Consider the following 15,292-nt stretch of genomic DNA (forward strand, 5'->3'; position numbering starts at 1 on the left):
ATCTCATTTATAATTGATATCTGTATATCATACTCGTATTTTTATTACAAATTTTATTAAAAAATTATACAGAAGTGTCTTACCTGACTCAAGCAGGACCTTGTTCACTTAACAGAAAAAGAAGGTTGAAGCAAGAAAAGTCACCTTAAGTATGTCATTTACATTTTTAAAATGTGTATTTAATTCTCCAGTTTTTCTATATAAAACCAAGAACTTCAATTACTATTTCTTTTGTCCTGTCTGACTAAACCATATCCTTAAAATACTTGGAAGATTTCTAGTTTCAGTTTCTTTAAGTGGAGTAGAGAGTTAACAACATTTGCCAAGCAACCCAGGTTAGCACTCTAGCTAGATTTATATATTTCTCCTAATCTTTTACAATTGTCTTTCTTACCTACTAATTGGTTGTAGAGTTGGTTTTTTTTGTTTGTTTGTTTTTTTAAGGATTCTCCTTAGCAAACATTTTTCAAAGCATTAGATTCAGCTTATATAGAAATAATTATTCCCTTTCATACTCTCATTTTGATTTATGTATTTCATTAAATTGAAAAAGTATAAAAAGTGCAAGTATAACAAAAATTTTGGAGAAACAAGATTTACTCTGGAGAAACATAAAACTCAATAATCTTTAAATGTAAATTAACATTCAAGTCCATTAATCCATCTTTAATGAAATTTTTCATGAATTTAACAAGTCAGTTAAACTCTCTAGCAACTGATATTATCAACTTTCTAGACCTATACACTCCAATATGTTAGCCATTAACCATATGTGGCCATAGAATATTTGAAATGTGGCTAGTCTGAATCGAGGTGTGCTGCAAATGTAAAACACACAACAGATTTCAAAACTTTATATGAAAAATAGAATGCAAAATATTGTGTTAATTTTCATATTGTTTAGTTGTTGAAATAATACTTTGGAAATACTGGCTTAATTAAATATGTTGTGAAGATTAATTTCACTTGTTTCTTTACAATTTTTAGACTACTGAACTAATAAAGTGACAAATGCTGCTCTTGTTCTCTTTCTTTTGGGGAGCACTCTTCTAGACTTGCAGACATCCTTTGTGCAATGATGATATCAGCACCTATGAAGTTCAACTTGAGACAATGAATAGGAATTTCTCTTTAATCATCTGTTATCTGAATAAAAAACACACTCCCTAAGCATCTCCCTAAGCAGACTTGTGGTTTTAACAACAGGGATTTATAAACTGCTACCTCTTTTGGTATTATCTACAAGGTAAGAACAGTTTTCACATTTTTAAATATCTGGAAAAAATTAAAAGTTAGTATCATTGATTTGTAAAAATCATATGAAATTTAAACTTCAGTGCCTATAAGTTTTATTGGTACACAGTCACACTCCTAATTTATCTATGACTGCTTGGTGCTAGTAATAAATAACTGAGTGACTGCAACAGAGACCACATTGCCTGCAAATTGTACAGCCATTACAAACAGGCCCTTCACTGGCAAAGTTTGCTGACCCCTGCTCTGTATCTTCCCTTATGTCTCATAGGGCAGAGTTATGTGCCATTTGCATCAATAGGAAATCAAGAGAAGGAAAAGTTATGTCTCCATTCTCATCTCTGCTAGAGACTAATTTAAATTTTCAATTTCTTTTTTTTTTTGGGGGGGGAGGGAGGTATCAGGGATTGAACTCAGGGGCACTCAACCACTGAGCAGCATCCCCAACCCTATTTGTATTTTATTTAAAGACAGGGTCTCACTGAGTTGCTTAGCACTTCACTTTTGCTGAGGCGGGCTTTGAACTCACAATACTCCTGCCTCAGTTTCCCAAACTGCTGGGATTATAGGCTGGCACCCACCACACCCAGTCAGATTTTCAGCTTCTTAACTTGCTTCTGCCATAGGTTCTTGAATCAAAAAAGTGTCTAGAACCACAACTTCTGGGATGATTTTTACACAGATAGCATCCAAATAAAGCTCAGAGAACTGTAGCATTCAATAGCTGATGTGAACCTTTGCTTTCATATTCACCCATGTTCTATCTCTGAGACCAATATCACTCTTGAAGGTCTTGGGTACTCAGTGCTGCAGGGTGTCTAGCTTACAGGTACCATTTTCAGTGTTATGTTCCTCAGTTGATGGCTTCTCAGGTACCTACCTCAGTAGACCCTGTGAATGCAATCTTGTCTATGCCAACATGAGAAGCTATTGCTGCCCCAGCTGTTGGCCCATATCCTGGCACAATATTGATGACTCCAGGTGGAAAGCCAGCCTAAAAAAACAGAATTGGGGACATGTGTTTTGTGAAGGCCCACACAATCACATTAGATGGAACATGCTCTGCAGGCTCTGGAAGGGAGTCGAACCACTCCTGAAGTCAGCTTCCCCTACCTCCTTGATGAGTGCTCCCATGTAGAGTGCGCTGAGGGGCGTTTGCTCTGCTGGCTTAATAACTACTGTATTGCCACAGCACAGAGCTGGAGCAATTTTCCAGGCAAACATCAGCAGAGGGAAGTTCCACTGAAAGGAAAAAACTCAAGGTTGATAAATGGAAAAATATTCCTCTACCACTTTGTTTCTAAGCTGTGACTTCTAGGATTTTTCTTAAAGTAGTCCTCAATATCAATCTTGTTCTCCACAAAGTATAGATGTTTGGATTTTAAATTATTTCATTAAGAATAGAATAGCACTGACCTTGAAAATCTCTTCTTTTCTCTTTATACAACAAATTACTATATTCCATCTACCCGTCAAAAGAAATTTCACGGTTGAAAGGAAATTTTTGGTTTTTATGGTTGTTGTTTTATATTATGGTTCTTGTGACTGAGGATGCTATCAGTGGTAAAATGCATGCTTAGCATGCAGGAGGTCCTGGGTTTGATACCCAGCACAACAACAACAACAACAAAGCTTTATTTCCAATAAGTTCTTGTGTTTGAAAACATTCTCTTGAATTTAGGATTTTTACAGCAGGATTTGCACATTAATGTGAAATCTATTCAATGTAGAAATACTAAGACGGAAAATTTCTAGCCAGATAGAGTGGTGACTGCCAGTGATTCCAGCAGCATGGAAGACTGAGACAGGAGGATTCCAAGTTCAAAATCAGGCTCAGCAATTTAGTGAGGCCTTAGGCAACTTAGTGAGACCCTGTCTCAAAAAATAAAAACAGGATGGGGATGTGGTTCAGTGGTTAAGTGGCTCTGGGTTCAATTCCTGGTACTGTCCCCCTCCCCCCAAAAAAAGAAAATTTCTAGCAGTAAATTAAATTTAAGTCTATGGGTACTTCAAGATAGCAGTTTGTCTTACATGTATTATCATATAACACACAGAACTACAAAAAATAAAGTAATAAAGTGCATCTACTGATGAGTATGCAAAAATTTTCATCTATCTCTTTTCCTCAGCAAAATAATCTAGTGATAAAAAAATATATTTATGGGAGTATATGAAATTTGGAGCCTAAAATGGTTGAAACTGATTTTAATAGGACATTAAGCTTGTTTCAACATAAGTTCAGGCATGAGACTCATTACTATCAGGTGTCATTGATAATTTCATTAAGAAAGAAAGCAGAATTCCTAGTCCCCTGGCTGCAGCGCCTGACCACACTGTGTTTCTGCCTGAAGCCTCTCAGCTGCCATCCTTGAAGGATTCTCACTGGCTCTGGCAAGCCTGCAAAAATATACAAGTGTCTTGCCTTCACCAAACACCCAATTTCTTTTCCCCCTAGTTGTTTATAAACTTGGGAGTCCTCCGCAATGTTTTAATTCCATCTACAGTATATAAATCTTGGAGAGCAGTAATTGAGCTGGAGCTGGCTGACAAACCGCTCTTGTCCTGTCAGAGAAGCTGCAGCTCTGAGAGGCTGGGGAAGGGCAAGGGGAGCAGGTTTGAGTCCTGCAGTGAAGGTGACAGACCCACCCCTGAGCCATCCAAGCAGGAGTCCCCTGGGGTAGGAGCAGAAGAACTTCAACCAAACTTCTCATTTTCCCTTTTCAACCTCTAATAAATTCCAGTTACCCCAGGGCTTACTGGTCATTTGAACAAATACCAATCACTCCCTAAATCTCTGACTCCCAAGAGCAAGATTATTTTGTTATGTCCTCAATTTGGAAAAGAGAAAACTTCTCTATCCTGTAAGAGTTTAATTGATTCTTCCCTTGAAATCTCAGCCAGAACTATTAGCTAGTACTGTTAAAAGGTTCAGTGATGTTTTTTATTGTGCCAAGGGTGTGTATGAGAAAGAGACAGAGAGCAAAGGACAGTGTTTAATGTTCCAATCCAAACACTAAGCACTACATCTATATTCCTTTACAAGACAGACAACAGCCCGGCATGGTTTCAATTATGACCATGACATTAACTGTACTGCTGTGTCTTCTGTAGCGTCTCCTATCTAGATTCTTGTGAAAAGAGACAGTGGGAAAGAATGGGATTAAAAAACTATATAAATAATATGCCTGGAAACATGGTGAGTCACAGTTCTAAAAAATAAACAAGCAAATATAACAAAGCATTACTTTTCCATAAGCAGAATGGACATCCATAACCAAGGGCAGGTTATTAATACACTGTGCTTAGCTTTGCTTATTTTAATCATGAGAATTCCATGACTTGAGAACTCAACTCCTGGTAACAGAGCTGAAACTCTATTAACCTGTTCAAATAAGCATTTGCAGGGAGGCTGTTGAAGATATGTCAACAACATGAGCTCAGTTTTTTCTCCCCAGTAATGGAAAACACACATCGCTGAGGACCATGTTTTATGTGTCTTTAAAAGAACTGGGTCAAATGAAAATAAATACAAGGTGCGAGGAGATACACTCACTGGGATGATCTGTCCACACACTCCAATGGGTTCATGTCTTGTAAAGGTAAAATAGTCTCCATCTGAAAGAAAAAAGCATGAGCATAGTCACTCCCAGCAAATTTAGGTTAGGAAGAATAATGCAGAGGGAGAACATGGGTAGCATCAAAAAACAGAAACGAAGTTGGATAAACTTCCTATTTGACCATACACAAAAGCTGGGAAGAGCAATCACTTGGCCTGGGGTACCTCTGAATAAGGCTTCCAGATATACAGAGCTGATGAGAGGACCTCTAAGGTAAATTAAGGACAAACTTATTAACACTTGAAGTGGTCTTGGGTTAGGGTAGGGGAAGTTGTCAATTATTAAAAACTAAATATTTATGAAGTATTAAAATAACATGCAGAACACTTATTTGAAAAACCAGAGTAACCCAAATGTTTAAATAACTTTCTAAGTATTAAAAATATTCAAGAAAATGCTATTAGGCATATTTAAAATGTTGGGCAACTAGAAAAATTGAAGAGTAAAAGTAAGATATATGCCAAGAAGAACTCCATCAATAACTTAAAGCTTCCATCCTTGAAGGAGGCATGAAAATGAACAATAGGGGTTAAAGTAAAAGAGCTTGAGAGAAATTTAATAACCTTGCTTTTCTTATAGGAGCAATAAATAATTGGGAGAGTCCAAACCAAATTATTTTTTAGGGAAACATCACTGCTTTTATCTAAATTGTTTTAAAAGGCCACTTGAACTAACCAAAGAATGGGTCGCTTTTAGCATATGGCTTTCCTTTCCAGAACTGGGTAAAGTTTTTGTTTCCCCCCTACTGCCAGCCCTTTGGCCACTTCATTAGACCTGTTCTCTCTCTCAAAAGCAATCCCTCAGGAAAGTGAAGACACTCAGCTAATACTCAAGAAGACAACTGTTAGGGATGCAGAAGAAGGTGGGGGTAGGAGTATGTGGATGGGGGGGACAAGAAATGATATGAAGTAGACAGTTTATCATTGTCTCTCAACACATCTTAATCACTAATATTTATCACACAAAATTGTTTTAACTAAATTCAAAATCATGCATTTTAAGTATTTACATTCAAGAGCTCCCCACTCCCCTCTTTTTCTCCTGGTCCTCTGACCTCTACCCTTTTGCAGAATTAACTGTTATCTGTTACTGATGCATCTTTTCAAAGAACCTTCATTCAGTCACTTCTCTCTTCCTTTTTCTAAAATACAAATGGGATTATGTTATTCATTGTCTTTAATATTTTATTTTTCTTCCCTTTCTTTACATAAAGCTAATACATCTTTTTAATGGTTAAATGCTATTCTATTGGCTTCATAAATAATGGTATTATTAGGAACTTCCCTGAGGGACAGAGAGAGTTTAAGCTGTTATAAATAATGCTGCAAAGCCTAATATTTTATATATCTTTGTGTATCTGTAGAATTTTTTTTTATCAAAGTGTATGTGCATTTTATGTATTTTCATAAATATTTTCCAAATTACCCTTCAGACAAGTTAAAACAATTTGCAGTTTTAACAACATGCTATACTTTCTACTCCTTACCACCAAAGTTTTTTAAACACTTTGATGTCAGACAATCTGACAGCTGGAAAGTGACAAATTGTTTTTATTTATGTCTCATGATCTATGAGTGTGAGCACCTTTTATGTTTACAGGTCATTTTCAATTTTTCCTTCAGATTTATATCATTTGCCATTTTTCTATTGGGTTTTTCATCTTTTTTAGTCATTTGAAGAGCTCTACTGATATTAAAGAAATTAGTTCTCTATCATAGTATGGAAAAGCTTTTCCGCTCATTTCTTGACTTTGTTTTATGGATATCATTTTAAATTGAAGAAATGAGAAGTTGGCAGGTTCAGCAATTGTAGGGAATTATTTTAAATTGTGTCACCATTACAACAAAAAGTAGCCAATACGTGTGAACTTATCCATAAGACGACAATAAGAAGTCTGAGTAATATTTTTAAATCAAATTAACAGTACTAGCTCTGTATGCAGACAACCCATGGATCTTCTGAATAGATTCCATTTTTTACAACAGTGAAGAAATACAAATGGGATAAGAACAAAAGAAATCAGTGACACTCTTTTGTGAAGAAGGGTGAGTGAGGTGATTCTTTGAGCATATGAACACAGGGAACTCACATAATCTCTGGTATCTTAAGTTATAAAGGGGACAACACTATAGGGTCACTTCCCCTTGGATGATTGAGGAAGTCCAGGACTGAGAGTCTTTCTCCCTTCTATCCAGGCAGAGTCAACTCAGAGGGGATACAAAATCAAGTCTACCCACCCCCATATAGTTATGGTTTATATATGGAGTGCCCCCCAAAAACTCATGTGTGAGACAATGCAAGAAATTTCAGAGACGAACTGATTGGGTTATGAGAGCCTTAAACTAATTAATCCACTTGCATGGATTAATTGGGTGGTAACTGTGAGCAGGTAGGGTGTGGCTGGAGGGGGTGGGTTGTTCACGGTATTCCTTTGAGGTATATGTTTTGTCCCTGTTGGTCAGAGGTCTCCCTCTGCTTCCTGATACCATGTTCCCAGCTGCTTTCCTTCACCACACTTCCGCCATGATGTTCTTCCTCTGCCTCCCCTTAGGCAGGAGCAATGGAGTGGGCCATCTATGGACTAAAACCTCTGAAATGTGAGCCCCAAGCAAACTTTTCCTCCTCTAAAATTGTTCTTGTCAGGTCTTTTGGTCACAGCAATGAAAAAGCTGACTAAAACAGAAATATATGTTAACTCTTCTCTGTCTAGGAGAAACTGCTTTTAAAAGGCATTTATATTAACAGTCAGCAGAGACAACATTTCTGATGTCTCCTTATACCTGAGGGGTTTTAATAACCAAAGATTAGTTTGCAACTAATGAAGCACATAAAAATCTTAAATTCTTCATTATATTACAAATTTGATTGAACTGTGTGGATTAATTTTTACTGAACATGTGTGCTCAGAGCCTATAATGGTATAATTCTATAACTATATTAAGAAAAGTCTCTGTCCCTAGAGATGGGTAATATAATAATAATAATTCCATATTTGTGAAATACTGAGCCACTGATCTTATGTTCTTTTATGGGGACTTTATTAAATTACACAGAAGAGAGAGTAATATTTAGTTAATTAGAACAATTTAATTATTTGGATAATTCCTTCAAGGCAAACATTACTCTTCAAGGCAGATTTTGTAGTTGCTTGAAAAATAATTTCACTGTAATTTTATTCTCATAATATCTAGCAATGGTACATTCTATACATAAACTAGAGAGAGTATGAGTCATTAGTCAGTATGTATAGTTCATAAAGTCAGAAAAATACAAAATGTTTCAGAAATTGAGGAGAAATGTATCATATATGAACTGCAAGTTCCAAATCATAATAGTAAAAGCATCTCAAGAATTGTAGTAAATTACGTATGACTAGTAACAATAAAAATGAGTTTATTTAACAGCACAAAAATCTGTAACATAATTTAGTGAATGGAAGGTCAACTTCCCATCTCTGAACTTCATACAGAATTACCTTTCAAGAAGTTAGTAACCCTTTTGGTGATTCCAGTATTAAGCAATTAGACCAATTACACTGAATTATTCCAACATATACCGTAGCAGACACCTACACACATTAACACGGCACAGATTTTTCTGAACATTTTACAGTTATAGTGATAAACTTATACCTATACAAAAAAGTGAAATGTTATATTAGTATAAAGTGGTACTAAACACAGCTCTCAGCTGTCTGCTAGATCTGAAGAAGTTAGGTTCCTGAGCCTGTCATGAAGGTATCTTAACTCTACCACTATTTTATTACATTGTCTTAGGAAAAAAGTTTACTTCTCTGCACTGGTTTCTTTGTCTAAAAATGAGAAGAGTAGCCTCAGGAATCCCTGAGGTCGTTTTCAGCATCAGTCTCTCAAAGAAGCTGTGAAGCTGACTTCATGACCTCCTGTCATCACCAATTCACCAATTTGGTTCTTAGGTGGGCAGAGCAAACAACCCCTCACTGTCTAATTGAATAGATTTCACCATATGCATTCACTATTAACAAGACTAAATCAGACAAATCTAAGTCACTATCTGTGTGCATTGTTAGCAATAGCTATTCTTAGCCTATTATAATAGATACAACTGGAAAAAAATGAAATAATTATATTTGACATGGGTAAATTTTAACATTTTATATATGCAAATATATCATAAGGCCATTTTTATGTCAGAATTCAGCTTACAGTATGGATTACATTTTCTTTACATACCATAAAATCAGTAAAATTAATAACACTCATTACTCAGAAAATCTAAGATAATATAGGTTCATTAACTTCCATTTCTCACTCAATAAACTGAAAACAAGCTTAGATTCGTCCTCCATCACAAGCAGATTGTGGACAGAAGAGTACAAGATTCTGATTAGGTGGAAAATAATCAAAATGGGGAAAATAATAAGTCTTCATCAAGGCTGCTACAAAATTAGATAATAAATGAGCACAAAGTGCTTAATAATCACAGTAATGATTATTATTTCTCATTGGAATTAGGAGTTGTCACAGAAGGTCAAAGCATGACTTTATGGACAGAGAGAATGACTCTATTGGGTACTATTGCAGGAAACAATAGATCATGTTATAAAGGGAACAACATCAAGACACTTGTAAATCAAACTGATATTGCAGAACTCTGCAATAGCTTCTTTTTTTAACTTTTCATATATATATTTTAGATGTTGATAGGCCTTTATTTTTTATTCATTTATTTATATGTGGTGCTGACGTTCAAACCCAGTGCCTCACACATACTAGGCAAGCACTCTACCATTGAGTCACAACCCAGTCCCTGCAATAACTTCTTAATTGTGAGCTGTGGGTGGGATGGAATGGAGAGTGGTGGAAGAATCTCCCAGTTCAAAGTAGGAAATAGCTGTCTAGTTAATGACTTAGAAGTGATAATCCTTTTCTCCTCTTGCCAGATATTAGAGTAGAAGGCTACCCTTCAGGGGGACAAAGCAAGAAGATACCTGTTCTCTCCAAGTGATTACCCACTTAACAGTCAGTGTTCTTTCTAAAATGCAATTCTGATCAAAGCACTCATCCATTTAAATAATACAGTGTCTCGCCATTGCCTACAGAATAAAACTTGTAGCCCAGCTGACCCAGGTCCAGAGCCTTACTGTCTTCTATATCTGACTATACTTTTAGACCCACCAGCACACAGTACTCTCCTCCTTTCATGCTTTGCACAGACTATTATTGCTGCCTGATGCCTTACCTCCAGCTTTCCTTAATTCACCCGCCAGGTATTGCCTTGCATATAGCAACTTCTCTAGGAAGCCTTAATACTAGGTGATATGTCTCCCCTATGGAATCTCGTTGAACTTCATGCTTCCATATCTGAATAGGCCACACTGAACTGCAATTGCTTGTTGGCTTGTTTATTTTCCTTACTATTCTATGAACATCTAAGTTACTCATCTTTGTATCTTCAGTGCCTTACACAGGACCTGAAACACAGGTGCTCAAAAATTTGTTGAATAAAGGAATATATGAACAAATTAGTGTATGAATGAGAGGCTGTAGTTGGTGCATAGTAGAGGAGGTAAAAGAAATGCTCTTCCTACTACATGGTACACTATTCTAGCCTCCCCTAAATGAGGAGTGAAGTAGACAATAACAATTCTTTCCACTCTTTGATTCCTTCAGTGTCAGAGATGCTAAGATGGATGAACTGTGCAGTATGAGTCAATGTATCAATGTGGCAAAGCAAAGTAGTCATATTTTAAAATTAAAAAAAAATCTTTCAGGTTATTTTTTATGGGTGACCAGAAAAAAAAAAAAAAAAGAGTGTATTCTCATCACTGACACTATGAAGGCCTCTTTTGTACATCTGACACAGGCAGAGAGATCCATAACCTAAAATGTTTCAGAATATTTGAGATTCTTAAGGGCTATCTTGAGAAAACTAGGCTCTAGATACAGTTGATCTCCATTATTTGTGGATTCCATATTTGAGAATTTGCTTACTTGTTAAAATTCATTTGCAATCTACAAATCATCACTTGCAGTACTTTTAGTTGTTCGCAGGCATATACATACAGAACATGAAAAGATTTCCATGGCCAAAGGTACACACTCTCAGTTAAACAAAGTGACACTCTGAATTCTTGCTTTAGTTCTCATATTATAAAAATTATATATTTTTGTGATCTATTTTGTGCCAACTTCTCACATTGTTGTGCATGTTGTTTATGATTTTGCTGTCATGGCACCTAAGCAAAGCATTGAAGTGTCATCTAGTGTTCCTAAGTACAAGGCGGCTGTGATGTATTTTAAGGAGAAAATACTTGTGTTAGAACAACTTAATTCAGGCATGAGTTATAGTGCTGTTGGTTGGTTGGCCAAGAATTCAAAATTCATAAATCAACAATATATATTAAACAAAAGGCCTTTCAAAAGAAACACATAAAACAAAGTCATATTATGAATAGTTGACAAAAATGTTCTGACTAGAAGTTTGAAGGAACCTCCCTCTATATTCCCCCTAGGAACAACAGTTCAGTATCAGCTAAGTCAGTGTCCATGGCAACTTCATAGAAAAAACTAAAATGAATCAGAGGATGAAAATGAGAATAAACTGTATTTTAATCTAAAACTCTGCAAAGGTTTAAAGACCTTACCATGGCAAATAGTCTCTTTACCCCCTCTACCCTTCTACACGGGTCTTCATTAGGCTTACAAAGGATTAGGTAGAAAGAGACTTGGGTTTGAATTTCTGACTTGCTGCTTACCAATCAAGTAAACTTTTTTAAGAAACTAAACCCTTACTGTCTCATTTTCTTACCTGTAAAATGGGCATAATATCTTTTTAAATCCAGCCTGTCTCACAGGATCACACAGAGTCATTAGGTCCTATACGTAAAAGAATACTTTATACTTTCCAGTGCCATGCAAATAAAGTACATTATTACTTTATGCTATAATTTCAAACATAAAATCAGGACGTTTTACAGAGAAATGCATGTAAGGTGATAAAGACATCATGGTTAAAAGTTAATGACCTTCCTATAACCAGATTTCACCATGGGAAAAAGCTGAGTATGCAAAGACAAAATCAAGCTGATGCTAAATTATGAAGTAGCAAACACAAATAGACTAACCGAACAAATCTGAAAATAAGTACGTGAGTAAGGATGAGCCCCCTTAAATTAATCTTCCCATGTGACACACCACACCCATCATTTGGTCCAGTTAGACTCACTAAGCACTGGTGAGTCCTCTTACCTCTTTCAGTACAACACTTTCCTTCTTCCATCCAGAAGTGAAAATGAATTCTCCAGTGAAAATTAAGAACCATGGCTCTAATGTCAAATTTAAGCTCTAAAATTCATTTGCTTATGAAGTAGGAAAACTGTTTAACTTTTTTAGGCCTCAGTTTCCTCCTCCATAAACTAAGGATATTGATGATGGTGGCTGCTCTTGCAGTTGCTGTGAAAGCACACCACTGGCATCTGCTCTCACAAGTGTTCAGGCTCAGCTCAAGCCCTCTCTGCTGAATAGTCCTGGATACCCTCCCTCCCCTTTAAGGAACTTCAGCACTGTCAAACTTAGCACCGAATTACAACTCTCCTGGTATGGATATTTCATTGTCATGTGCTATTGGTTTTGTCTTCTAACCTGGATCTTAATAATATAAAAGGAAGAGAGTGAGGCTTATTATTTTTACAAATTATGAAAGTAAATCATGGTCTTCATGGGAAATACAGAAAATAGGGGAAAATATTTAAAAACTTAAAAATTATCCCTAATCTCACCACTCAGAGACAAAAACTATTAACATTTTAGAGGATTTCCTTCCAAAGAGTAGATCTTATGTTTCAGGAGGACCAAGTCTTAATCTTCTTGGAATTTTCTCCAACTTCATCCTTGCCCAACACCCTTCCATACTCCCATCACCTAACTTAGCACTTAACAGCTAATAATTATATTTCTGTTCCTTAGATAATTGATGTACTGATTTAAGTGACTTATCCCTACACTTATATGTAGTCTATCTATAAAAAGAGGGACACTGTCAAAATTAGTGACATAATTATTTGGCTCTCTGCTCCATTCAAGCTACTAGAAGTGTCTCATATCTGTATTACACATGGCTGTCATTTGTGTTTGTTGATGGAGTTGTTTCTGATGGAGCCTCACATTTCCATTTTCAACATACTCAGATTTTCACATACCTACAGGAATGGTCATTCCATGAATTTTATCAGCCCAGCCTGCATAATACCGAAGGGTTTTGATGACGCCCTGCAAATCCACATAAAAAGCTTGCAGGAATGGTTTGCCACCATTTAGAGATTCCATAGTCTGTAGGAAAACAAATTAAGAGAAATTAAGTCCCAAGACCTTTCCAACAATACACTAAATTGTTTCTGGAGCCAAAGGGAAAAAAAAAGGGAGAAAGAATACCAGTGAATATGAATATCAATGCATACCTGTTCAACTTTGATTTCTCAAATAAAGAAATTTCTAGTATTGCAAGTCTGGTTGGTTGAATTTCTAGTAAACACCAAAATGAGTACATATATGTATGTTCTTACGTCTTTGTGTTTTCAGTAACCCCTATGCAAATGCACAAACACAAATTTCTATAATGATAAAGAAATGTTCTGCTTATTAAACTAGTTTCTGTTATATTAATTATCAGAGTTGAATTTTTTTGGAGTCTACAATAGTAATCTGAATCCATAAAGAGAAGTGGGGTCATGAGGTTTTCATGCAATTGATGAGAATATAAAATGTTCACAGCTGCCAAGACCCATGCTGAGAAATGGAATATTCACAGTGCAAGTTTATTTATTACCACCAAATAAACAAGATCTCCTCTAGGGAAATAGAGGCTTTAACAACTTAAAGTCTGATTTTTTTGGTAAACATTTATGTTAGCAACCATTATCTATTAAGAGGAGTGCCTAGCCCATTTAATAAAAATGGCAATATTAAACAGCTTTCCATTATAAACATTATTATTTTAATGACATGTTCTTCAACTGATTAAGTCTGTAATAAAAACAATAACAACTGAACATAATGAAATAAGGTTATTTTGAGCTGAGATATAATGAAGGCATATGTTTAAAAAATGAAATAAAAATATAAATTTATAATTTCATGCTTTTTTTCTATAAGGACATTTTATAACATATATAGGTATAAAAATTATTTGATTACTGACAAAACTAAAAGTGAAATACACTTCATTCAATAAGATGAAAATACTATTATTCACAGTACAATTTATCATACTATGGGTACAAGATGAAACTAATTTTAAAATACCATGTTATTTATCACTGAATTCTTGCTCACTTTTATTAAAGAGAATCAAATTATTTCCCAGCACTTTTAGAACATTTCATATGCTGTGCATTACATTCTCCATGTAGCTAACATAGAGTCATATTCTACACAGCATAGAGTAAGGTAGAGTCAACAATCAGAATCTGGGCCACTTATAAATGGTCCCTATGAGCTGCAGACGCCAAAGCCATCCCCACATCTATTCTCAATTGTGTTTACTTTAGATGCAGTAGCAACTTCCATTTTCTCCCATTAGGCGCTCCCTTTTGCTTCAGAGGCTATCTCTTACAAAAATCACTTTTCCCAAGCTTAGGAGGGTTTATGAGTAGGAAACTCATTTAAGTACGGTGGGAAAAGAGATTTGGTCTCAGTGAGAGAAATGGCAGAAAAAGGGAGTTTCAAACTATGAAATGTAACTGTAGAAATAAACTATATAATCTTTAATACATACTGTTAATCCAGTGTTGCAAATATTACATATATGTAACTCAGACGAACATTTATTGACCATTTATGTGCCCTCATTTACCATTCATGTACCAGGAACTGTGCTAGGAATACAAAGAAATAAATCATAATTTTGATTCTTAAGGAAAATCCAGTGAAGAAACAAATATATACATCAGTATTTTCCAAGGTGTTCCTAAGAAATCAGTTCTATAGCACTGGTAGGTTAACCAGAAAAAGTGTGTTGAGACTCAAATTTCAGAAGTAATTAGTGGGCCTTTTCAGAGTATTTAACATGCTCAGTGGTTTGTGAACCTCCAGGAAATAGCTACTTCACCATGGATCATCTTTCTCAAAAAATGAATAAACACTTTGTTGAGTATTTTAATAGACAAATAAATGTTACATAAGCCATAGTTCCAAACCATCTCCATAAAGGAATAATTTTTGTTTCAATACTCTGAACAGATCCCTGAGGGTGGAGGAAAGGGTCTTGGTAGGTGGGACACAAAGGAAGGGCACTAAAACTTCCCTCTGGAGACACACACCCAACAGCAACCTGTTTTCACAAGCAGAGGGAAAGATAAGGTACTATGGCTTGAAGGCCCTGAATAAGGAGTCCCTAAATATTAATTCATCAACTGTGAGCCACCCAGGGGGAGATCCCTGGTG

At 35.7% G+C, this 15,292-nt stretch overlaps 1 protein-coding gene across 3 annotated transcripts in view; it reads right to left on the reverse strand.

The window, feature by feature from the left end:
* The window catches only part of ALDH1A2 (aldehyde dehydrogenase 1 family member A2), a 164,932-nt gene that overhangs the window by 35,618 nt on the left and 114,022 nt on the right, over nucleotides 1-15,292 (reverse strand). For 2 of the 3 annotated variants that reach the window (XM_079125921.1, XM_079125919.1), the window contains 4 exons: nucleotides 13,051-13,180; nucleotides 4,808-4,869; nucleotides 2,368-2,496; nucleotides 2,135-2,248 (listed from right to left, as the gene is read on the reverse strand). In XM_079125921.1, the coding sequence (XP_078982047.1) occupies nucleotides 2,135-2,248; nucleotides 2,368-2,496; nucleotides 4,808-4,869; nucleotides 13,051-13,180 (435 nt within the window). The remainder of the gene's footprint in view (nucleotides 1-2,134; nucleotides 2,249-2,367; nucleotides 2,497-4,807; nucleotides 4,870-13,050; nucleotides 13,181-15,292) is intronic. The other variant, XM_079125920.1, reaches the window with a different exon arrangement.

Source organism: Sciurus vulgaris (genome assembly GCF_902686455.1).
Source record: "Sciurus vulgaris genome assembly, chromosome: 2".
Taxonomy (NCBI): Eukaryota; Metazoa; Chordata; class Mammalia; order Rodentia; family Sciuridae; genus Sciurus; species Sciurus vulgaris.